Source organism: Emydura macquarii, unplaced genomic scaffold (assembly GCF_026122565.2).
Source record: "Emydura macquarii macquarii isolate MOO-44397 ecotype Brisbane River unplaced genomic scaffold, CSIRO-AGI_Emac_v2 contig_1451, whole genome shotgun sequence".
Taxonomy (NCBI): Eukaryota; Metazoa; Chordata; order Testudines; family Chelidae; genus Emydura; species Emydura macquarii.
The window spans coordinates 6497626-6525000 of record NW_027131588.1 but is presented as its reverse complement, the minus strand read 5'-3'; the positions used below and the strand labels follow the sequence as shown (position 1 = coordinate 6525000).

Genomic DNA, 27375 nt, shown 5'->3' with positions numbered 1-27375 from the left:
TCAGCAATATTAAAATATATTGTGTGAAATCCCAGCCCAGTTATATGGTCAATGGAAGTTTTGCCACTGACTTCAATCGGTCTTCCAAAAACTATAATTAAATGAACACATATATAGATCTAATCAACAAAATCATTGAAATCAATGACGTTACACTAGTGTAAAGGTGGAGAAACACTTTGGGAATAAGGCTCAGAGGATTTCAGAACAATAAAACAGTGGATTCATATCATTTTAAAACTTATTTTATCCCTGTATTTCACATACATCATGCACAACTTTCCTATCTAGTATCTTTATTTATGTGATATGTAATTTTAGTTACGTATCTGCACTCTTTGTAATAAGTGGTATTTCTGATTAATCTTTACTTTGATCATTGTAGTAGTATTTCCTATTCTGACAGCATTAAAGAACCACATAATTGGAAATTAGGAGAATGTTATAAAAGTTTCAACAGAATTATGTATTAACTGGAAAGCACACACCTGGCAAATCTCATAGTTATAAATAAAAATATACAAATGCCTGTTAATAATGGCGGTTTATTGGAAGAATCATCTTTTAATAATGTTTTTGATGTCTCAAGATTTTACATGTATAAAAAGTAAAAGACAAGGCAGAAGATTACTTTGGTTCAGTAAACATATTTAAATATTTACCATTCACACATGTAAAAGTTATACTTTTCAGAGTTAAAAAATTACATTGTAATAATGAAACGGAATCAGCACAATGACAAGACAGGAAATAATAACTAAAACACGTAGGTTTTAAGAGTATTTGGAATGATTTTGTCTTGTTTCATTCTGCTGATTAATAAATAGAAAAGTAGAATTGGTCAAGACATAGAATCATAAGGTTAGAAGGGACCACAAGGTTCACCTAGTCTAATCCCCGGCCAAGATGCAGGATTTGTTGTGTCTAAACCATCCAAGACAGATGGCTATCCAGCCTCCTTTTGAAATCTTCCAGGGAAGGCGCTTCCACAACCTCTCTGTTCATTGTCATCTGTTCATTGTCCTACTGTTTTTATAGTTAGGAAGTTTTTCCTGAGATTTAAGCTAAATCTGCTATGCTGTAGTTTGAACCCATTGCCTCTTCCTGCCCTCCGTGGCAAGAGAGAACAACTTTTCTTCATCATTTTTATGGCAGCCTTTCATCATGTATTTGAAAACTGCTATCATGTCCTCCCTTAACCTCCTCTTTTCCAAACTAAACAAACCCAGTTCCTTCAGCCTTTGCTCCTATGGCTTCCAATTCCATCCTTTTGATCATCTTTGTTGTTCGCCTCTGGATATTTTCCAATTTCTCTACATCCTTTCTATACAACAGTGACCAAAAATGGATACATTACTCCAGCTGAAGCCTAACCAGCACCAAGTACAGCGGTACTATCATCTCCCATGACTTGCATGCTACGCCTCTCTTAATGCAACAGCATTGCATTGCTGACTCATGTTGAGACTGTGATCCACCACAATTCCCAGAGCCTCTCAGCAGGGCTGTTGCCAAACCAGTTATCCCCCATTTTGTATTTGTGCATTTGTTTTTTCTCCCAGATTCCAAGGTATCTGTCCTTCCCTAGTAGAGGAAGATGGGGACTGTAGAGGGAGAGGGTCCATGCACGCGCACAGTTGAGCACATGCATATTAACAGACATCTATCACAATGTATTTTGAAATCCACATTTCATCGCTTAGAAATTTGGAGCTGTCAAACTAAAATACAATCAGCCTCCCCTTCCAACACCGCTGACTTGACGGAGGTTGCACCAAGTGGAAGTGAGGGCAGAATTTGTTTCAATGTGTACAATGCCTCACTGGCAGCAAATGTTTTGCCTTTACACATGAGACTGTGAACATTCTTGCTGACATTACAGCATTGCTTCTTCCCTGAGTCGAAACTAATCCCACAGTATTTCATGTCTGTGCCACTATCTGGAAAATGCATTAATACACTTGTTGGTAGGGGAAAGTCATGGAGAATATTTGAGTGCCCCATTGAGAAAGATTATCAATATTTTCCTAAGATATGACAAGCAACCAGCAACTATTAAAAACACACTAATCTGATTATACTCAAGAAATCAATACTTAACAGCAGCAGTCTTGCAATTATCACCCAGTCTCAAATGTCTACATTTTTAGGTAAGATTATTGGCAACGTGGTAACAGGAAAACTTTAGCAACATCTATTCAGCATTTGGATCCCTTCCAGTCAAGCCTCTACCCTAAACATGGCATGGACAGAGCACTAACAGCACTGATGGATGAGATTTTTACAACATTAGACAATACTCAGATGTTCTGCTGCATCTTTTAGTCACACAGGGGATCATGAGATGCCTGAAGCTCATTTGACTTCACGACTTCTTACGTAAAGAAGTAGTAGTTTTAAGCAGAGTCAGCCTGTCTGGTAAATCTCAGAAAATAGTGAAGCTTCTCTCTCCTGATTAAACCTCACTTGTGTGGAACTGTGCAGGAATAAATACAATCCTATCCTAGTGGGGCAATGAAGATGGGACAACACAGGTTTTGTTGTCATCAATATGCAACCAACAGTTTTCTGATACCTTTTCAACAAATGCAGACTGGTATTTCCCTTAATGACACAGCACCTTGATGAAAGCAGCAACAGACATTTAAGACAAGCAAAATGGAAGTAACATTAGTTAGAGGGAAGCATTTTAAAAAACTGGCCCAAAGTTCATATTTTTGGGTCTTCCTTAACATCCTTATATCTCCCTGCTCCTAATAGCTCAGGTAACAGCTGTGGCCAAAAATTTCTTCCATTAGCTTAGGCTGTCTAAACAACTACCTCTGCTCCTCTCTCATGCAGTCTTAGCAATGCTGACCTATACACTTGTCACATCTATTCTATTCTAAATAGCCTCTCACCACCAAAACCATTTGCTGTGAAACACGTCTGAATCCAGCATTTCTCCAAAAAGCCATGCTATAGGACATTTAACACAAAAGGATCTAACATTAGTGTCCAATCAGTATAAAAACCAGTTTGTAAGTAAAAATAATGCCTTTTAGAGGTAAGTGATTTCTCTTAAATAATTTATTTGTATTAAAAGAAAGTGAGGAGTAGTAGCATTTAGTTAACAAAGCTCTCCCATTCTGAGGAATACACTTGAAAAAAATCTTTTGTTTCGCTAATGGGACCATGAAGGACAATGATATACTCAGCAATGAAGTCCAAGCCTTAGAAAGCCACGAACCTAATGGAGAGGTTACTTACCTTACAGTAACTTGACTTCTTTGAAAGGTTTTATCCCAATGGGTGCTCCACTATAGGAGGCAAGGGCATCCACACGTTCTCGACTGGAGAATACAAAACAGTGTCCGTGGGCCTGGGCCTGCACAGAGCAGCATCTCATTCCTCCAAATGAGGGCATATAAGGAGGTGCAGACTTGTCGCTACTCAATTTCTTCTTGACTGCGAAGCAGACTCCAAAACTGAGGAAAAAGGAGGGTAGGAGCACCTATATGGAAAAATCATCTTGAAGAACTCAAGTTACTGTAAGGTAAGTAACCTCTTCTTCTTCTTTGAGTATACGTGTCTATTGATGCTCTACCATACGGGACTTCCAAGCAGTAATTCAACAAGAAGGTGGATGCTGAAGAGGCAAGTCCAAGAGAGTTCAGAGGGCTGCATCACCAAAGGCATTATCATCCCTGGAAGCAGGTAAAATGGGTAATGCTTGGTAAAAGTGTGAAAGAAAGACCAAGTAACAGTCCAACAGATTCCTGTTATGGGAATGATTTTCATCAGAGCTATAGATGTCAACTGAACTCTAGTAGAGTGTGGTGTTATTCTATCAGGGGGATGCATCCCAGAAGATTCATAAGAGGTTAAAAATGCAACCCAACACTCACTCTAATGGTCTTTGAGTGGAAATAAGTTGTTCCTTCATCCTTTCTGCAAATTATACAAATAATCTAGGGGAGGCCTGGAAGGTCTTAAGTCTTGTCAAGGTAGAAGGCGATAACCCTTCTGATATCTAGTGTCTGATTTTCTCTCTGGAGGCTTCGGGTAAAACAATGGTAGATGGATCTCTGTATTAAATGTCGTATACTGAAAAGAACTTAGGGAGGAAATGAGGATGAGGACACAGTGTAACCTAATCTTTATAGAAGGTAGTAATTGGCAGGTCTGCCAAAAGAGCACTGAGCTCTCCCAGTCATGTAGTGAAGTAATGGCTATAAAAAACAAAGTCTTGAGGGAGAGATGTAGGAAAGAACAGGTAGTCATTCGTTCAAAGGAGAGTTACCTTAAGGCCCTGAGAAGCAAATTACAATTGAGAAGCATTGATGGGTGAATGGAAGGTTGTGACAGCAACCAAATGTATACTCTCTGAGTTCATGGATAGTCCTCAAGTCTTCAAATCCAACAGACAGTCTGGTGGAATCTCTAATGCTTGAGAAGAGTGAAAAGAACACCAGGAATGGAAGCATTTCCACTTCTGAGGGTAAGTTTTGTGAAAATTAGCTTTCCTGCTACATAGGAAAACTAACTGAACCTTACCCAAACAGGTTAGCTCCATGCTCGGGAACCATCTAGGAACCATGCTCTCAGGCTCAAGGAGGGGTTGGGAAGGATCAGAGTCCCAGAATCTGTGTCAGGAGAGCCTTCTTGAGAGGAAATGAGAGAGGGATGCCACAGAGAGGTGAAGAAGGTTCAAGTATCACACTTGTCTTGACCAAAATGGTGCTATGAGGATAACCCTTGCCTTTTCTTGACACAGTTTGAGTAAGGCCCTGAGAATCAGAAGTAGAGGCAAGTAAGCATACAGCAGGGTATGGGGCCACAGTGTTATCAGAGCATGGTCCAATGAGTTACAGCCATGTCCTCCCTTTCAGCAAAAAAGATGACATTTTGCGTTGTTTGGGTGGCAAAGAACTGCTGTTTCTGGGAGACCCCAAGTCTGGCATCTGCTGAAGAAGACAGAATCCCTGAGCTCCTATTTATGATCCTGAAGGAAGTTTCTGCTTAGGGAATCTGCAACTGTATTCTGAAGGCCTGGGAGACACACTGCTGAGATTCTTATCTGATGGGAAATGCACCAGCTCCACAGCTTTAGAAACTGTGCACATGAGGACTGGGATCTTGCTCTTCCCCATTGGTTGATGTAATATGCTGCTGTCCTGTTGTCCAGCATTACCGCAATAGAGTGACCCTGTATGGTATGAAAGAAGTGTTGACAAGCAAATTGAACTGCTCTCAGGTCCAGAATGCTAACATGGAGTGTGAGCTCTTATGTGGACCACTTGTCCTAGGTAGTGTCCCCTTGAAGGTGAATCCTCCATTCCGAAAGAGACACATCTGTTGTGAGGATCTCTGAGGGCAGGGAATGTAGGAATGGAGTTCCCATGCAGACCTTCATGGGTCCTTTCACTACTTGAAAGAATCCAGAACTTTCTGCGGTACTCTGATGCAGTGGAAAGACTGTATCTGTTTGGGGTGCATACAGTGTGATGTCCTAGGTCTTGAACCCAGGTCTGTGAGTTCCCAGACAGCCATCACATCCTGGTCTCCACCCAACGGCTGCTGAAACCTGGTGGACCAAGAAGCCAGTAGGACTACAGCCTCAGCCAAGGCATCACCCACGGAAGCCCTGACTGGAGGATTGCCCGGCTCTACTGATTGGTCCAACCATGCTACTTAAGACACCAGGAGGAACAGGAAGTTGTCCAAGCAACTTGGTGATTTCCTGTTGTGGGTGCACTGGACCCTGTTTGTGCTTGCTTCCTGCATCCAACCCTGTTTCTGATTCCTGCTCTGCTCCTGGCTCCTAACTTACCCCTGCTCCATGACTGATCCTTGCCTCTCCTCCAGTTCCTGCCCTCATGTCTCGCTTCCAACTATCAGTCACCAGTCCTGGCTCTGACCCTGGGCATAACCATCTCATTGGGGAATAAAGAGGACTTCATTGATGGACATGAGTTTTCTGTCATCTATGGGTCCAGATATTCTTCAGTGCCTCTTGGTGCTGAAGGAGCATAAAGTACCAGAGGACGATCATGTAGCACTGGAGGGACCAAAGGTTGGTCAGTCGGTGCCTGTGAGTGATGCTGTACGATGGGTACTACTAGGAAAAGACCTGTAGCAGGTCTGGCAGGGCTTAAGCCTTGGGGTTTTCAGCATAACCCTAAGTACTAATGGACTAAAAACAGGGGTCAAAGAAAAAAGGGCTGCGGGGAGAGCTAACCCCTCCTCTACACACAACTGTGTTAAAACTAAAAAGAAAACTAAAATAACTAAACAAATATAGGAAAATCTAAGAATAAATCACTATGTAAGAAAGGTGAGAAACTGAGGGCTGATCTATACTGGCAGCAGTGGTTGATAGCAGATATGCAAGCTACATAAAGTAGCTTAGGAATCTCCCATCGATGTACTTACTTTGATGTACCATGGCATCTTCACAGCGCGGCGTTGACAGCAGACACCCTCCTTTCGACTCTGCCTTCCGCCTTGCATGGAGGTGGACTAATTGAGTCAATCGGAGAGTGCTCTCTGAGCGACTGAGTGGATCTACACAGACCCAGTCAATCAATACGGCTGCATCGACACCGGCCGCCACGGCACTGTAGACATACCCTGAGAATCAGCAGACATGCAATCACTTCCTCTCGAGACGCAGGCAGTACAGAAGGAAATGAGGAGTAGCTGGTCCACACCTCCTTATATGCCCTTGTTTGGAAGCACGAAGTGCTGCTCTATGCAGGCACAGGCCTGTGGACATTGCTTTGCATTCTCCATTCTACAGCACATAGGTGAGCACACTTCCTATGGTGGAGCACCATAGGGATATATAGTTGAAAAAGAATCTAGGGTTCCTTGATAAGGGGCAGGGACAGATAAAAATGCCTATTTGGATAAATAGATCCATCAAGTTTAAAATTTGTATTTTAACCGATCTAAAGCATACTGAATGTGCTGTCAGGATATTTAGAAAAGGGAAGCGTGTACACAGCAAGAAGAACTTGAGAGTAAGGCTGCATTTTAACATTAAAAAACTCCACTCTCCTCAAAGGGAATAAAACTGATTTTATCCAAGATATGTGAAAGCTTGCTCAGAGGTAAAGAGAGGAGTAATGACCCCCAATGAATTAAACATTCCAGAAGAAAGATATGAAGACTTTATTCTTTGTGGAGCAAAATTCTGAAGTCAATGGGAACTCTGTCTGGAAAAAATCCTAAGGAAAATGTTATTTAAGGACCTCAGGATATGATTCTATGGAACTATTAGACTCTTAAATACTTAACATATAGGGATTTGGATAACATGGAGTTTGCTGCATCAAGTGTGAAAGGACTCTGTTATGGAATAACCGCTGTATTTTTCTGATTTTTACAAAAGTCTATTAATGACCATTAAACAAGATTTGATAATCTAAACACTGTTGTGTTTAAATATTTTATCCTCCTTGTTCAAGTACCAGAACAAAGGTTCTCAAACTGTGGAATGCACCTAAAATTTATTTGGGGGGAAAGGCGGAGCGGCACATGCGTGAAAAGCTTACTATACACATTTTATCCACATCAATGAATAACTAGTAAAGCTAATTCCTCCAGACATATCAGGTCCTCACATGCCACTATACATTTGACTCTAGATAGCGCTGTGCATTTTGACAGATTTCTGTTAAACTTGCATAGGATTATACAAAATCGTTACCATCTGTACATTAATCCATTTGCGATGATGCAGTGTGCATATTTAATTGTAAGCATCAACCACAATCGCAGTTTTGCTTTTGCTCTTATTACAATGGATCGTTGGCTCATTCGTGCATCAGGGGAAAAAACACAACTTAAGTGATAGAATTGCTCTGGTCCAAAAAACAGGTAAATCCATCAAACTAGTGACAACAGTGTGATGCAAGTAAGCAGTAACTCACTAAAAATTTACATTACTATATACTTAAATAGCTCTGTTTGAATCAATGCCTTACTGTTTTAATATTTAGTGAGAGTTGCACGTTGATTTTTTTTTATCAGTATTTGTACTTGTGTGGTGGAGGGGATGTAAACTACTACAGACACAAAGAAGGGATGTGCATTCCTCTATGTTTGAGAACCACTATACTAGAATACACTCTGCTATTATGGATTTGCAATGGTTGTTGCTTTATAGGAAGCTTTGAATTCTGTACGACCATTTCTTCTTGTTTAACATTCTTCTCTGTCAACTCAAATAAAAAAAGGCCTCACTGATAAAATTGTCAAAAAATATTGGTTTCTCTGCGTTTGTAACAAACCCAAAAATTGTATATTTGCTCTGAAGTTTTGGATAAAGCAGGAGAGCAATTAACTAGGTGAAATTAAGCAAAGTCAGAGCCCTACAAGCCAAGACTTTAAGAAAATTTTGCAGGTAGAACTTCTCTTGAAGCCCCTTCACTCAATTTAGTTAATCATTGGCCTATTGGAAATCTTTGGTGTGTCCATATCCCAGGTGAGCGTGCAGAAATGTCTTGTGGTGTTCTTTAGGTAGGTAGCCTATTGATAAAGGATGACAATGAAATAGCACTATGGCACTACTCTGCATGGCCACTACAACTTAGTTTTAAAAAGTGGTATAATGATTTCTAGAGAAGCTTTATCTCTCTAATTTTTTCTTTGGGCTGGGACTCAATGACTTTTTGACTTTTAGTAGTACAGCAACAAACAATGAGAATACCTGGCTCAACAATAATCTATTTTCATTCACAAAAATGGGGAAATTTCACTTTCTTCTTATCTGCAAATTTTCAACCACAAAATATTTATGACACAAAAACAGGAATTTCACACAGGCATGTCAGTAAATTGCAGATTTCCTCTGGCTTTATTCCAGAACATGAGTGGAAGTTTGGTTACATATAATTTTTTTTTTCTGTAATGCACACAAGTGTATTGCAAACTGCCTTCTACTATTATAAGTAGAAAAATCAAGAGGTTCCTCTGTGCTATTGCCTGTGTGGAAGCCTAATTTTTATAATCTATTAAAAGAATTTATCTCACCTTTTCCCTATGTTTTGGATGAGAATCTTGATGTACCAGGTGTAATGCCTCTCGGGCCTGCTGAAGTTGCTCTTCCAGCCAACTTATCTTTTGTTCTTTTTCAAGTAGCTGATCCTGAAGAGAAGCATGACTTTGCTGGAGCTGAATCTTATTTGCTTTCAGAGTTTCAAAACATATAGTCAATTCATTGTAAAGCTATTTTAAAAGAAAACATAACATAGGATTAATAAATGCCATCACTGAAAACAAGTACTTAAATTCACAAACTTACATGCAGTTTACTGCTGTTTTTAGTTTACTAAGTCATGCAGCCACCAGGATCATGATTTTCTTCACTATTCTCACTGCAATATTGGTCACGCTTGTTTCAACCCCCCACATTCTCATCATACTGGCAGACGTACTACCTTTACCTTTTATCCTTTATCTTTGCAACTAAGGAACTCAACAATGCAATGTGAATCTTTTTCAAACAACTGCTTCTCTACCCAAATAGGTCTAATATTAGAACTTCAGCAGTTCCATATACCTATGTATGATGATTGTGAACAAAAATTGGTATTCACAAACTTTAAAAAAAAAAATCGATATTTACCTTAATTCTTGGACAGCTATATAAATACAAAAACTAGCAAATGCACATGCCGGCATGTACACACACACTAAGAAAACAGAAGGTTCATTGATTAGGAATAGAAGAAAAAATTAATAAACGATTAAATACTTCCCATGGAAATGAGCTTATTAATGGGGGCAACAGACATGAAATAGAGAATTCCTTATTTAACTGAATAAGCTAAAGTTTAGATTTTGAAGAAAAGAATAAAGTCCACACACCAGAGTAGGACATAACTGATTGCATAACTTGGCCTTCCCAATTTATGTCTTTTTGTGTCATCCCTCGTTCTCTTTGCTTTGTCAAAGTTTCTATCCTTGGCTGCCTGCTTGTGTTCTATGATTGGAATGCCCTTCCTCTGTTGACCCTTAAGACCATTTCCTTCACTGCATTTAAGTCCCTTAAGAGGACCCATTTTTGCCATGACACCTAAAAGAAACTAACGAACGGATTATAATTAGATTGTTGGCACCTATAAATAATACCTATATTTAGTTGGCATAGAGATAATATTTATGTAATTTAGTTATAAAAACATTATGGTCATGCACTGCCTTGTCATTTTTATATATCTTATGAATCTCTTTTTCTCTTTGTCTGTTTGGTTTAGCCTTTTATAGCATAAACTCTTTGGAGAAGGGATCAGGTATTCTATTATGTTTGGAAAACATCTAACACTTTGTGGGCACAATTAGAAACAATAAAATCTACTTCTACTCCTAGTGTTTTGTCAGCCTGCGACAACACAAAATCTAATCAGGACAAATGAAATGACTTACTGCCTTCCCAAAAAACTGATCAAAGATCAGATCATCCAACCTAAGGCATATTCTATTCAGATATTTTTTAAGACTCACAGAGTGTCATTAAAAATAATTAAAGTATTACACTGAAATGTTTGTATCTACAAGAGCAAGACTGATGTATTTTGTAGAAATACAAATAAAATCCTAATCACATGTTTATGGACAGCAGCAAGTTTCTCAATTAATTTCCTAATCATATGAATATCTGATAGGAAAATAAAGACTTCATCTATCAAAAACACGCATTCCAAGGCAATGTCCTTCCAAATGAATGGAACATTGGGATACAACAGTTATCTCCAGCTATAACTAGAAAAGCTCATCAGCTGGATCATACTGGTAAGACAATCTTCTGTTTTTTATGATTAGAAGCACTTAAGTGGTCATAATTATAATTTTTAAAGGTAACATCCTATTAAAATGAGAACAACACAGTTTTCTTTTTTCTGACTGGCAGAGGTACGGAGCACCCACCACTGCTACTGAAGTTAATTTTGGTGGTGATGCTCAGCATCTAATAGGATCAAGCCCTAAAAGACAAATAACATGTCTGTTTACATTCTGAAAGCTATCTTTGCAACGAATTTGTCTATAAAAAAATTCTTTAATTGAAAGCTAGAGAAAACAGCACAATCTGTTGAAAATCCAAATGAAAAACATACAGGCTCAGAATTCACCCATTTTCCACATAAGTCTGTGTTCTATGCAAACACTTGTCAGCACCATCAACTTATTAGTTCAGTGCATGAAACTTAGACAGTAATTTATTTTACACTAGGAATCTTCAAAAAGAAAATTATGTCTGCATAAAAGGAAGCTAATTTGTCAATGCCCATTGGAATGGCTTACAATAGCTCGTCCATCTTTTCACTGATTGGCATAGATGCTAATGGTGGACTGAGTGCTTTCTTAATATTTCTAAATGGATTATTTTGTTTTGTTTTGCATTTTCTGTTTTGAGGATGCATCTTTTTAGCCAACTTGCAATAAGGGGCAGCTTAATATTTGAGATCATATAGGATCAAAGAAGGTGGTATGGCTGCAGAAGACAATAGTGGATAACAGAAAAAGAGCTAGACAGGCAAGATGTAAAATAGAGTTTAAGAAAACTAAAGAGGAAACGTAATGAAGAAAGAACCAAATGGGAGAAATTATTTATGTCCATCAGAAGTAGCAAGTCCAAGGGGGAATCAATGAGTGAAATCATGGCTCCACTGACATCAGTGGGAGCCTTGCTATTCACTTCAATGGAACCAGGAATTCATCCTGTGTGTCTGCTAGATTACCGAGGTGTAAAGGGGGCAATCAAAGAGGATAAGGAAATCATAGAGAAGCTAATATTGCTTATTTGAAAAAATAATATTAGGGAAATATTTAATGTAATTTTGGATGCATTTAATGGAAATAAGGAGGAAGTGCCAGCGCCAAAAGCAAGTGCTTCACAGATCATAGTTTGAAAGTCTGTTTATTACACGACAGAGCTATACTTTCTTTAAAAGTAGCAAAGAATTGTAGATGAAGAACTTTAGATAAAGATATTTTAAAAAGTGATTAAACAACATGAAATAAAGTACATTGTAATAAATCAGTGGGACCAAATGGCATCATCCAAGAATCATGAAGGAACTTAAGAATGAAGAAGCTGAACTACTAACAAAAACAAATGAAACCTCTATTGAGGGCTGTCTCCACTCGACAATTCTCTGTCTCAGCTTCATTAAAATATTCCCAAATTTTCCAATGCAACTCTTCCAATATTTATTTAAACAGCCACAGAACTGGTTTTTGCAGGTTTCTTGAACAGTTTTTTATAACAGATTATGTAATTTATTGTGAAAACAGCAGTGTCCACTGTACCATACTAAAGCTAATACTGTAGGTCTTCCAAAATAACTATAAGACATAATTGTAAAACATGCAGACGAGTATATGATGGAAACAAACAATCAAGACATGTTAGGATAATTCATATCTCTCTAATGTTTTAAAATTCTTGAAGTGATATCAAATTTGTGGACACAGGAGAGAGGTTAGATACATATTTTACTTTCAAAAAGCTTCTGATAATCATTCAGAAGAGGCTATTAAGAAAATCTGGTAACCCTAGGGTAAGATACAGTATTGTCATAAATTAAAAACTGGTTAAGATACAAGAAGCAAAGAGTTGGAATAAATGGCCAATTCTCAGGTTATAAAGATATTAACAGCTAAGTGGTTTAGTGTTCAGAACTGAGGCTAGTGCTGGATAAAATTACTGAGAACCTGAAAGATAGACTGGGTAGTGAGTTGGCAGAATTTATTGATGACAAAATCATTTTAAATCAGTTAAGGCAGGAATGCTTTTGAGAAACTCCAGAAGGACCTAACAAAACTAGGTAATTAGCAACACAATAGATAAAATTAAGCAGACAAGAGCAAGATAATGCATATTGAAAATAACAATTTATAATTACTTACACATCGATGGATTATAAATTAATAGTAACCTCTCAGGAAAAAGATGTAGGTGTACATCATTGATGACAATTCAATAAAGATATCTGCTCAGTATATAGTAATGTTAAAAAGGGGAGGGATGTTAGACTACATTAAAAGGAGGTAAAAATTAATATGGGAAATACTGCAGCAACATTATAGAAATTGATGTTACATCATCATGTTCAGTTTTTGTCACCTCAAACAAATGTAAGCAGAAAAAGGAGGAGTCCAGAAAAGAACAACAAAAAATAGAAAGGGTCACTGAAACAAAGGCTTTTCATACATGAAAAGATTTAAAAGTTTAGGACCATTCTGTCTGGGAAGGAAAAGACTAAAAGAACAAGTGGCATGATCAAGATATAAAAAATAATGAATATAGGAAAGGTCAATTGAACATTTTTAGATACCTTTTTTATAAGACTAGAGAAAGAGGCTATCAGATTAAATTTAAAAAAAAAACAACCAAGTTTAAAACATTAATACACTTTTATGCAATATAAACTTAACCCGTAGAATTCACTTCCACAAGATGTTATTGAAGTAAATGGTTTAGTAGGAATAAAAAAAGTATTTGACTTTTATGTGACTAAGAGTAGGATCTACAATTTCTTTACCCAGGAAGAGTCGATCCTCATGCTCTAGGACCTAAGCTAATAACCAGTTAGGATGTGAAATGTTTCCCTCCATACCACAGTACTGTTAATTTAATTATGCGTTTTTATTTTCAAAGAAGATGCAAATAATGTGTCATTGGCTACTTATCTTCTTCCTCGCATATTTTAAAGGGAATATTTTGGCTCTTTTGATTAATGCCCAATATACAGAAAGGCGAAGTCTTAGCCCAGTGAAGTCAATGGCAAACCTCCCATTGACTTCAATGGAACCAGGATTTCACCTATAATGTTTTGTTTCTTATTATTTTACAACACATTTTGGATGATGTTCCTTGCTTGTAGTAAATCAATTAGGAAGGTGGAATAAAGAACCCAGTCAATTGGGTACAGTCATTTGAGGTTAAGACAATCTGTCCTGAGAAACAGGCTCCCAGCAAGGTAGACAAAACAAGAATACTCAAATACTTTTCTGTCTACAGTATAGCTCTCCAATATTCCTCTATCATATCAGAGTTTTGTACAACCTAGCTTGTCGAAACAGTAGTCTTGTGCTGGATTTTTATCATTTTGCTTATGGAATACACTTAACGTACTGCTCTCATCGGTAATGTATTAATCCTCTTAGGCTTGCATTGTGAGTTATTAAAGTTTGTCTACATTAACAACAATGACTGATATTCCTCAAAGAGCATACTAAATACATCTTTGGGTTTGCACTGTTCAGGAGAGGAATTCTAGTCCCCATGAGTAACGGTGATTTGTATAGATTAGATAGTTTAGATAGATTAGATAGATAGGTGAATATATCTGCATCCAGCTGAGCAACTTAAATGGATAGTCTGATTAAAATCCATGTACTTTTGCAGACAGCAAGAACTGTTAGCCAGAACTGTTAGCCAAAACAGTTACACAAAACAAAAACAAATAAATAAACAAACAAACAAAAAAACCCAATACACTATCTTACTGGTATTGAGCAGACTTCCAGCAAAAGGAAATCAGACATTGTGAAGGATAAGGTAATATTTGAATATTAATTGAGATTTGACATTCAGTTTTACCAATCTAAAAAAGGGCTAAAAGAAAAGATAGGTTCTCTGATTACTAACTTACAGCCTTTGGAATATTTGATTTGACAATCCATTAAAAGCATTACGTTTTTTTTAGGAGAGAACATATGCATTTCTTCCACAATTTTAGGCAAATCAAACTGCAAGATTTTGTAACTTCATTTAGTCTAGCAATGTTCTCTGTAATATCCAGTTAGGTATGTTTATTTTTATTCCTAATATTTATTTGCTGAATTTATCTCTATTTCTGTAAAATTGCCAATAAATTACTCTTGTTTAAAACTACTTGAACTGGGTTTCATAATTGTTAGCTTGGGCAATCACAATGGAACGCTCAAGCAGAGAAACTGAACTCAGAGCCAATAGCCTGTAACAGCCTGGTTACTCGTTCTCAGGCTTGAAGGTATCTACAAATCTACACAAACTCAACAGGGCAACAGAATGACTGGTGAAGGGTATTTTGGGCATAAAATGAGCCAAACCACCTGAACATATTAGGCACTATTCCATGCTTCTTTTCTTATATACTGAATATAAACTTGTATTAATCCATTATAAGGGAGATTGGCACTATGCTTTCTTTAAAGCCAATACTGCTTCTGACCATGGCAGAGCCCTCTGTACTTAAGAAGCAATGTGTACCACCATCCACAGTGCTCCCAGCTTTTGTTGCTTAGGAGACTAATGTCCAATTCCAGAATTCAAACCTGGTCACCATCTGATGGCAAACAGTGCTTCCTCTATGCCAATGACATCCCTATGAGATTTACAGTCAGTTTGATTAATAAAGACACTGAAAAGCAAGACCAAACCAAAGGGAACTTCTGCATTATGAAAACAAAAGGCTTAAACTGTAAATTTCAGAAACTCTGATAAGATGGCTAAGGAGCTCAGAATTTCTTCTTGTCTTATTATCCTTAGTATTGATTGAAGTCTCTCCACCTTGAAAAGGTTGGTGAGGACAAATCTATTGAGTCTCATTAAATCCAGCACAGGAATGAAGTCCCCTGAGCATTTCGGACCAATAAAGCAGATGGAACACATTTTAGAAAAATATTCCTTACTTTGAGAGCTAGAACTATAGCCACAATATGAAATAGCTAGAACTATAGCCACAATATGAAGTAGATATCAATGTATTTTCATAAAATCTCTAACTTGAAGGGGTTTTTACAGGACATGGCATTCTTAAAAATCAGTGTGGAATCAAAGAAAAAGGCATTGCAAATCCTAACTGGATTTCAGCAAGTCAGTGCATCTTGATAAAGCAGACTACTGATCTTTAAATGTCTCCCCTGCCTCTCCCTAGACCCACTACAGCAAGGCCTGAAAGGGAATCTGTGATCCTCAATGGACTTATGCCCAACCACTACAGATTCGTGACTCATGTCTGGTTTGTCAGACAAGTAATTTCTTTGACTTAACCAACTGTTTCCTAATGCACATTAATATCAATGCAAAGAGCAATTCTTTCCAAATAGAAGACTAGTAAAATAAACTTGGAATATTTCAGCCAACCACACTGCCTAAGCTATAGCACATAGCGCCTATCTGACCACTAAGACAGAGGTCATTGATCTTGCTGTAAGGGACAGTATATCATAGGATATACACACAGATAGGCTCAGTGCCATTTGGAAAACCAGAAAAATATTCCTCGGTGAATTTGTCTATAGAATAGCTGACAAGTCCTTATCTAGCCTTTGCAGCCAGCATATTATTAATCCAAGGGAGACAAATGGAATGCATGTGCTTCTGGAGTACTGTGCTTTTGAACTACTGGAGTACAGAAGATTGCATCTATTCAAGTTACTAGGATCAACAAGGCTTCTTGTAACCTCAGTAGGAGTGTATATCTTATGACTTAAAGAGGATAAGTACACATTGCTTTAGAAACTTCAGGGCACTAAGTTACCTTGGGTTACTTCATATAGCTTATTTAACAAACTATTTCAGGACATTTATTAGACATTAGAAAGTGCTCCAGTAAAGCATCCCTTATGGACAACAGTTTGAAATTTCTGTGAAAAAAATTCTTACCAGTTGTTTTGCTACAGTTATTATTTCTCCAGTTTAAAATAATATTCCCCAAATAATAGCAATGGCATCCTAAGTGTTGTCTTAATATATTTAGCCCAAAGACCATTTCTCCCTCTGATTATAAAGAAAGTAGTACAATCTTGGAATTTTTTAACAGACTACACCATCTTGGGCTCTTTGGTGTTAAAAGGCAGTAACAAAAATTATTGAACAGTTAGGTATTTATGAGAACAATTTCTCAAAATAAAGGTAAGTATATTCACCTCAGTTTCACATATACTAAAAGATCTATCAGCTCCTGATATAGGAATCATTTAATGGTTGATTGCATGGGAGTTCTGATTTTAGCTTGCTAGGAGAAGATAAAAGAGGAGATTTCCAGGTACCATGACATTCTCTGCAGTCTAAATAGTGAACTGTTTGCCCGTAAGTCATCAGTTGGGATGGTCTGTGCTTGACTGGGTTAAGATGACAGCCTCGCTCCACAGTGTCCCAAGAATATTCATTTAAAAAAACCTCTGTGGTAGCTCAGTTAAGGGACTCCTACGAGTTGAGGCACTGGTGAAATAAGGGTCATCAATTCATTACTAAACAGAACTAAAATAACTGATCCCCAAAAGTGCGACACCCTTCATCTCTGTATTCTCAGCTGCCCGTCAGCTAGGGTAGCAGTCTGTTCCTTTTTCACCTCCTGCGAACTTTAAAGGGCTAAACTTTCAAAGAGACAAATCTTAAAGGGACAGACTGCAAAGGACTTATTATGTGTGTGGGGGAGCGATCGCAGCTTGGATTTTAAACCCATTCACCGCAGGAAATGAAGATTAAAATCTTCCTGGGGCTGCTTTAGGGGAGGGTACTGAAATGGGGCATCATGGGATACAGTCTGGAGGCCAATTAATTTTAATTAAGTCCCATTGCGTCCACACTCACACTAATGCGAATTAACTGATGCGCTTCAGGCGCTAATCCACTTGCAGAGGTGGTTTTATTAATTCGATTTTAAAGGCTCCTTAATTTGAATTAACAATGCACAAGTGTAGACGCAGGAGTAATTAATTCAAATTAAGGGACTTTAATTCGAATTAAGCCACCAGTGTAGACCGGGCCATAGTCTCAGGCCAGGAAGACACACTGGCAAACCATCCAAGTGTAAATGCAGCTTATGCTGGCAAAAAAAAAAAAAAGTGCTTTTCTCAATGTAGCTTATACAAGCTCCCCAAGAAAAATAAGCTATACCAGGAAAAGCAGTTCTATCAGTATAACTCTGGCTACACTAGGGATTTTGCCAGTATAGAAATGTCATTTAAAAAAAAAAAAATCACACTCCTAACTGACACAGACATTACTATACCAGGGAAAGTTACTCATGTAGATCTGGCCTCAGATAGATATTTTGTCTCTGAGACACAGCCACAGAAGAGGTCCTTATCTGTAATTGTGTGATTTTTTTCCTCCGAGACTGAGGAGCACCAATTTTTGGAGCGTCCCATCAAAGGAACCACTCAAATAAGATGCCTGACAGTGAAAGACCAGTCAGGAATGATGGCAGAGGTGCAGAGGAATGGACTAGGAGAGAGAAGAGGCTGAAGAAAAACAATTTGGATGGTGAGAGAAGGAGAAAAAAGCAGCAAAGTCTGGTAACTACGTCCTAAAAAATAAAGCAAAGATTTTTTTTTTATCATTGTAAGGAGGTGTTGCTGTCATTGACCCTGTCTTGCCAGATGCAAGCAGCACTTCTGATGTGTTCCACTGGGTGATTTCTAACATAACCCACTCTGCAGCTCTGCTAGGCCACTTCTGTGCTGACCCAAGAGAAAAGGACCATGATCGCTAAATACAGATTGCCCAAAGTATTCTACAATTTATCTGTATCCAATTAATCTTACTCAGAACTTTTATTCATACTGAGTAGCGCTCAATACATTTCCAATGTTCTGTACCTGTTATTGCCATGATACGTTCATCCCAGCATATACTTAGATATCCACCACCCAGTTTAGTTTGGTTTACCTTCTCAGCTACACAATTTTATAACAGGCTTCACACAGGTGAAAAGCTGAAGTGGATTAATGTTGTTTGAAAAGAGTATTGTTGATCAGTATTCACCCTGAAATAAAAGTTCCAGGATCTATAGAAGGTACACAAATGTTCTGTATAATACCTAGGTCTTCTTCCTTTTCTACATTTATTAAAGTGAAAGAAGCATGTTTTCTGTCTTTTGTATAAACTTAAAGCCATGTTTACAACATTGTGTTAAAGCCAAAGATCTTGAAATTCAAGATGGTTCCTATGAGAAAAATTTCTCTAAATGGTCTGTCAACATTCATAGTATTTACCAGAGCTATGAAATCATATTCTATAAAGGAAAATAAAATAAAAAACCATTAAATAAGATATCCACAGAAAAAGTATCACAGTTACAGTTTTGCAGAGGATTTTTGTATAATATTTTGTCACTTTGGGAAAAAAAAATTTTAAATTGATAAGAGTATCAAATTTACACATGAATTCCCCCATCTAAGCTATAAACAACTAATAATAGGTATTATAAACGCAAATCTTCTCTTTCCATGAAGGGGAGAAGAAGAGAAACAAAGACAGACACATAAAGCAAACTGTAAAAATTGGCTGTTGTGCTTTGCAAGCCATCAGTACTTTTTTCCAGATGCAACTAAATTCTACATGTTTAGTGATGGAGCAGACAGTCTTTATGGAAGCAATAGGCATTTCCTTCATAGGTATAACTGGGCCCAAAAGAATCTCCTACTCCACCTTCCATGTTTTCATCACAAAGTAGCACTGATACAAGGGTGCAATACCACTTGGTGCTTTAATCATGGTTACTCTATTACCCCAGAGGCTGCATATTGATAGTTATGGGCAGTACTCACTAGAATGTTTAAATTTATACTTTTGTGATAGAAAAAAACTGCATACTTTTTGATATGATATAGTTTCAGCTGTGTGAGCATCTTCCTGATTTCTCAGTACTTTTTGCGTATCCATATTGAGAGCCTGAAGCTGCTGGATCAGCTCTGCCTGCTGTGCTGTATGTTCTGTGTTTTGTTTGTAAAGATTCTGCAGCTCCTGCAGCTCCTTCCTGTGCAAAGCAAGCAATAAACAGGAAAGCATGAATAGAAGGACAGTGGTTAAACAGCTGTGTTCAGCTAATTTTATTTTATATAATGAGCTTTCTACTTTCATTTATGTCACTTGTCAATTTCCTTATAAACACCAGAAATTATATACACAATATTTAATATTTATCACACACTCCTGTAAAGTATCTATAAAACACTTAACTTTCAAAAGCAGAACATCTATCAATTTGCCTTTAATAGCCTGACTGCTATAAAATAACTTGACCTTCAGTTACAGCACTGACAGCCTTCTGATCAACATGTAGTTAATTCTTTAGTACCAAGAGTCAAAATGTAGAACTGATGACTACAGCAGACATTTACTTTTAACAGGATACCTAGAACCACAGAGTTAGTCTAATCTCTATTATTGCTTCAGTTCAAAAAATTTTCTTTGTCACACTAAATTACTGTAAATCTTAAATTGCTTTCCATAGTATAATCTGTTATAGCGTTCAATGGTATGCCACTGCAAAATTTGGCTGCTTCTTTGTATATTATAGCAAGCACAATTCTCTGTTAATTCACAAGCACATTTCAAACTATTAGACTTAAATTTCAGTATCAATGCCTATACCCCCATTAACTTTCTTCCATGTTTCCTCATGGGGTTTTCTTTGGACCTCAGGCAAACCACTTAACCTCTCTGTGCCTCAGCTTAACATCTGTAAAATGGGAATCATGACATTTGTGTAAGGTAGTTTGAGATCTACAGATGAAAAGCAATGTTTAAAAACTAATTATTAATACTAATATAGGCACTTTCTCAGTAAAGTTGCAGAACGGCAGAGACCAGACAAGTGTAATCCAAAGAATTTTCTTTAAAGAGAGCATTCCACCAGTGGAAAAAAAATGATCTGAAGGAAAACAAAATGCATTGTTTAAAGGAGTTTCTAAAAGGCCATCATGAAATGAAAGATTCTATCTTGTAAAAACTTAGGGACAAAAATTGGAAAGCAATAGTGAAAAGGGTGTTAAGTACACTTAAAATATGATTTGTAGAAATGGGTTGGACAGGTTAATACATTTGTAAAAAAATAAAAACTGGAGGAGACAAAAAGATCATCAGCAGGGACAGACTCTTTCTGGCCTAGGGAACCAGCTGCCTTACATGTATTAAACCTATGTTACAGGGAGTGATGAATTACTTGCCGATGTCAAACAAGATACATTTATAGTTTTTCAGTCTTCTCACACTATTTCATTTATGTCCATTAAGCAGTATAGTATCAGGGTATTTACACAAAAGTTAAGATAAACTGTACCAATATAACAGTTCTAGAGCATAATGTTAGGAAAATAATATGGTCAAAAGAGGTTGTAATAGGGCTGAATTCAGGAAAGCAGTTGAGTACATGCTTAACTTTAAGAATATACTTAAGTTCCATCAACTTTAAAGAGAGAGACTTAATTATTTGGGACAACACATTATATTCTCTGATTTGAAAAGAAAAGATGCGTCAAGAAAAATAAACTGTCCAAATTAGGATATCTGTTTTTGAAAGTCTCCAAAAAGGACACACACAAAGCAATAAAAAGATTTTCAAAATAAATTCATCTGTGACAACAAACACTCCAGAATAAATGCATAGACAGTGATTAAACCAATATTTAATGAAGGACTGACCTTATTAGGCTTTCAAAACTATTACGTATCATAGTAGATTTAAGAGAATTAATATATCATTGCACACAGGAGAAAAAGTATGAATGAAAATGGAAAAGAAAATCTCAATCAGAAACAGACTTAAAAATGGTAAATTGAGTCTCCTGTATAAATGGTTCAGACTCTCTATAATATAGGTAAGCCATATTAACAGAGGATATCTTAAATGCATCTAGGAAGTACGTACATAGTTTTGCCTTCAACTCAATCACAAAAAACCACACAAAAGAATTAAAAATCACACCATATACAACAAGGGCTCTTGAGCCAATATAAAGACAGCTTTTATGGGAAAGGAAAGGGCAGAGGTCAAATGTGGAACACATGAAGGGACCAAGTGAGTGGTTACATTTTAGGTAAACCCAAGTAGGGAATCTAGAAAATAGAAACTCATTCAGTTTGAGACTGGGCAGAGAAATAGCTAGTTTGACCTCCCAAGTCTTAAATGGGACCAGGAAAGGAAGATTGCCAAGAAATGGATAAATATTCAGTTAAGAATTGCCCAAATCAGATATCACTTATGTTTAAACTATTTGTCAAATTTAATATTTAATTCAACCAATCCATAATTTTCACTCAAACTTTATCTAAACTCTAAAGAACTCTTTGTTTGCTTTTATTTGGTTAGTTTCGCAGCACTTAAGCTTCTCTTCTGTCTTACAAAATGCTTCTTTCCGGGAGTCAAATTCAACGGTCAATTATAATTGGGTGAATCTGAAATAACTAGATTGAAGTCAATGAAGTTGCTCCAGATTTGCATTAGTGTAACTATGCACCAAATTGGATACTGCACCCTGCCCCTTGCTCTAAATTTCGAGTAGTTTGCAAGGGGGGGGGGGGGGGGGAGGGCAGGTGATTTTTTTTTTCTTTTTTAATCAGCAGAAGGAGTTTTAAGTCAGGCCACTGCTACTGTTCATTCACACTGCTGCTAAAGTCAAAGCCTGCCCCTGCCCAGTGAACTTTCATAGAAAGCATAGAGATTACATTGTAAGAAGAGGCAGAGCAACCAAACAGCAGGATACTGCAGCTGATCACAGGATACCTTTCAAAATCTAGCAGCTTTAATGCAGCCTAGCAGATAGTATGAAAGACTGATCCCTCAAAGCTCAAAATTTCAACTTCATATTAGATTGATCTATAGATCTTGAGGTTAATCCCATAGAAGTAAACGTCTAAATGACAAAGCTAGAACAAAAAGCCTGAGCTGACTTGACCAAGTTGCTAGCAAGTACTTAGCTGCACCAACTGTAATTTAGTAGGCTACCAGCCACAGTTTTGTAACCATCTGAATTTAAAGAGATAGATGGGTAAATGCAGTACATCCCCATGATATTAGGAAATGGAGGTGGGATAAATGTTGTCCAAGTGCCAGCTATGCAAGGCCATTCCTAGGAGACTACTAGGCAGGGTAAATGTGTCAACAAAATTTACTTTTTAAATGTAGTTTTCTCCCTACATCCTAAAATATTTGCAGGTTAGATCACAAGGAGATCTACAAATTGTTGTAGTATTCTGTAGTCTACTGGGACACTAAATACATATTTTGGGCATCCCACACAATTGTAAAAGAAAAAAAATCACAACGTGGGTTGACAACATTCAGGACTCATTTCTGCCCTATTTTTTCTTCTCTCAATTTCTTAATTCCCAGTCTTTGCCTCAACCCCTTCCACCTTTTGCTCTTCATTTTTTTTAAATCTTTTTTATTCTCCCTTCTGTCTTTCTTCACTTTTTTCACTTGCTTACTGCTTTGTGTTTAGCTCAGTGAGCAACAGCAGTCCATGTAGTAGGAGCCTTATGTATGGAAGGGATGCAGAGGGAAACCAAACACGGTACTACTTCAAAACCTGAATGTTTGCTGCCTGCCATACAAGGTAGTATTTCTTTGGACTGAGCTTCCTCCTCAATGATTCTCCAAGTTTTTTGCTCCTAATAGATTTACTTTCCTTATATTTATTTATTTTCCTAGTAAAAAGTCTGACTATTGCTGGAAGTGACTGATACTTCCCATTGGCCTGTTCAGTCATTTTCTGATGAGCGTGTAAGTTTAATTCTCGTCCAACAGAAAAAAAAAAAGTCACTTTATTTAAAATCAACAATAAAGCTACCAAGATTTCCTCAGGAAAAAAATGTTCTCATGTGGTATATGAGGATTTTGGTTTGGTTTTTTTGAGGGGGGAAAGGAGGAGGGTTGAGAGGAGGTTAAGAGGGAGGCCTTTCTACTAATTAAATCATCACCCAGTATCACAAGTGTCTACATTTTCTGAAATTATAGTGGTCACCATGAGAGTATCAACATCCACGAACAGTTACCAATGGTAGTTTCTGAAAAATGTTGTCTTTTTATAACAACTATCATACCTGTAGCCTTGCTTCCTGGCTTTCAGAGAAATCACTGCCTTCATTAATAAGGGGTTAAGCAAGAGGATTACAAGTTGCATACCAGTTCTCTCTTGGGTCCCGATTCAGGGCACTTTCATTATTCAGGAAAGCATATGCTTAAAATTAGGCATGTGCCTAATTGCTTCCCTTTAGGACAATGGATTTTAAGCACACACTAAAGTGATATGATAGATATATTTTATACGCACCACACACATTACAAAAGACCAGAGAGCTAGGAAGAACTCGTTTTTAAACGACACATAATACTGAATAGGGGGTTATTAATATTTATTGAATACTGATAACCACTCATTTTTAGGGTGGCACAAATGAGCTAGCCACCAAGAAAGCATGGAAAGGGGGGATGGGAATTTTGGTAACGGAGGAAGGGAGCTGGTTAACAGAAGTGGTACTTTGACTCCAGGGGACATAGTGACAAGATTTCTTTGGCCAACAAGGACTAGGGAGGGGTTAATCTGAGGGAAGTATGCCAGGAGAATTGAACATGGAGGAGCTGCAGACATAATTATAACATGCCTAAAATGGCCACGCCTTCTAGCAACAGCCATTTTAGGTATTTAAGATTCACAGTAGTGCTGTTTAGGGTGGGGGTTCAATTATTTGATTAATGTGAATTCTGGAAAAATGCTAGTATTTATATATGAATAGAGTATGAATTGAAGATTTATCTCACCGTACCAAAAAATGTTAAACAAACACATGTTGTCCTGTACATACCAACTATTGCAAGGTAACATGTAGCTTCCTAGATATTTAAGTAAAATGAACTGCTGCTGTCAATCAAAAAGCTGGACATGTCAATTACAAATACAATTAATGCTCATCATATTCATCATCTTTATTGACATTTGCTGGTTTTGTTTTATTTTTCCAGTAATGGTCAGTGTGCTGGGATTTTGCCGAAACTGCATCTTCCAATGTTTTACTCCAGATACTGAGGGACTTTGATTCATTTACTAAGGCCTGGTCTACACTGACGCCGGCGGTCGATGGGAGATATGCAAGCTATGTACTGTAGCTTGCAAATCTCCCATTGACTTACTTATGTTGCTGCACTGCGCTGTGTCGATAGGAGACACTCTCCGGTCGATGCAGCCTTACTCTTTTGGGGGGTGGGTGGATTTATTGCGTTGACCAGAGAGCACTTCTGTGATTGATTAAGCAGATCTCCACAACCCGCTCCGTCGATCCTGCTGCATGGATCCGTGCAGCCCCGGAAGTGCTAACATTTGCTAACTTTCTAAGCTGCACAACCTGAAGTATCGAAGATTACAGTGTCAGGCACTGTCACTTAAGTCTTTTCAGTTTTGAGTGCATACCAAAGCACATAAGCTGAAAATCCCTGACTATGTCACAGCAATGATGGAACTCATGTATTCTGTGCATTACTGGCTTGGTGTGTTGCAGTGGCACTTGGCATCCACTGACGACTTATAAAGCACTACCGTCTCTTGAGCTAACAGCTCTGTGTATCCATGAGATATGAACCACTTTGGATTAAACAGCCAACACGGCATTTAAAGGAAGATCTCTGAAATTTAAACACTGAAATCTCAGAAAAAAAGATCACAATGTTCTTAAGGGCAATAACAGGAGTTAAGCCTTCTAGAACATAAAAATGTTACTGTACATTCTGAAGAGATGCAGAGATCTTGCACTGGAGATGAATATGAACAAACATCAAGGAAAATGCATTTCAGAGCTGCTCCTTTTCACTCTGCTTTTGGCAGTATTTCTGCCCTTCAGTGCTTTTGTGACTTTGATGTCTTCCAAAAACTTCCAGTTAAATCAAAAAAGGAACTTTTTAAAACCAGAGCATCAAGGAAAGGTGGCAGCTTCTCTAAAACACCTCTTATATAGTAGGGATACTCATGGGAACTATCTTTCAACAGATCTTAAAAGATTTATATTTAACGAACCAAAGATTGGATTTGGTACAGAAGTTTATGATAAATATTGATCTTCAGAGTGTGACTTATTGATAGTGGGTGGGATTTTCAAAAATGCTCAATGTTGCTCTAACACTTCTCCCACTGGAGTCAATGGGAGCAAAGTAAGGCCAGTGTGAGGTGATTTTGAAAGTCGTAGTAACTTTTAATATGCTGGAGAAGAAAGCAATTTAATTACAAAATGTTCTCCCAGAGATCGAAGGCACAGTTATTGCATAATTCAAAAAAGAAAACTCCTCACTAGCTAAATACAGGATTTGGAGAACAAATAATGAATTTGTGTACTCAGAATAAATGGAGCACCAGGCTGTGTACACCTACATGTATGAAGGCCTTCTTCTACATTTGGCTTGAGAAACTATTGCAAGATGAAATGCACACAGAATATCATCACCCTGTTACATGCTTGTCAACTAAAAGAGAATCTGCTACCATCTTTCTTAGATCTCTCTCTACCCCATACAACCTAAGATGCTGAAAGAAGGAAGCCAGTTCTCTTGGTATTTTTTCTTCCAAGCAAGATGTTTGGGATTAATTTTTATTAGAATGCTTTGGTGTTTAAGAAGAAGAGATTTGCAACTAAGGGAAGAAGATTGTCCTTTTAAACCCAGAAAGTTAGCGACAGTCATGGAAGCCAGCACAGAGACAAGATGAGGCTCTAGTCTAACAGCTTCCTGGAGTGGAAAGCAAGAATGGATAGCCTGAGTCATACCTGGTTAGGTTCTGGTTTTAGGTCTTCTCCTACAGTAAAGTCCATCCTCTTATTTCTGTATTGTTGGTTTTTAACTTAAACTAGAACTCAGTTGTTTGTTTTCCTTATTTGGGTTTTATTTTTCTCTGCAGATCTCAATGAATCGTTACAGTTTTCTATTGCATTTTCCACCTCCACCATTAGATTTCCCTATATGTATTTTTTTCCAGTTGGAGTCTTAATGTCATCCCTGCAAAGATGCTACAGGCAAGAATTGGCTATAATCTATGGAAAGGTTTTTGACAGTGGAAAATTTGATATATTTAGAAATTCTTTATCAAACAGACTGATAATATGCTTGTTGTACCTGATTACTGCATACATTTTATTTTTTCCCATGCTCTGTAGACCTTTTAATTAAGTTTAAAAAGAGACATTTTGCCACATCATGATCATTTACTATACTAAAAAGGCCTATATTGAACATAAATAAAATTAGAGAATGTGAGCTATTACTTTAAAAACAAAACAAAAAAAGGAATAAAAATAAGCAACAATGGAATAATACTAAATATTTGGAACTTGTGCAGTTGCCACAATAAAAATGACAAGCACAGGTATGTAGCTCCTTTTTACGACAAGTCAGAGAAAAAGAAGTGAGTGACTTAACTGTGAATTGATATATATAAATACATCTCTTGAGGCATACAAAATGCATGACTAACAGGTTCTTTTTTAAGTTCAATAATTTTTGCTGAACACTACATAAGAAGCTCAAAGAAAAATATAAAATGATAAAACAGCCTTAATTTGAGATAGGAGTTTTAACTATCCAAACTGGGAATTGCCCCCAGTATCATAAGAATTTCTATGTAGAACCT

At 37.4% G+C, this 27375-nt stretch overlaps 1 protein-coding gene across 1 annotated transcript in view; it reads right to left on the bottom strand.

Annotated features, from left to right (window-relative positions):
* The window catches only part of CNTLN (centlein), a 282434-nt gene that overhangs the window by 160717 nt on the left and 94342 nt on the right, over positions 1 to 27375 (bottom strand). Inside the window, exons 7-8 of the mRNA XM_067553128.1 lie at positions 19580 to 19738; positions 9019 to 9213 (exon numbers count right to left, since the gene is read on the bottom strand). Of these exons, the coding sequence (XP_067409229.1) occupies positions 9019 to 9213; positions 19580 to 19738 (354 nt within the window). The remainder of the gene's footprint in view (positions 1 to 9018; positions 9214 to 19579; positions 19739 to 27375) is intronic.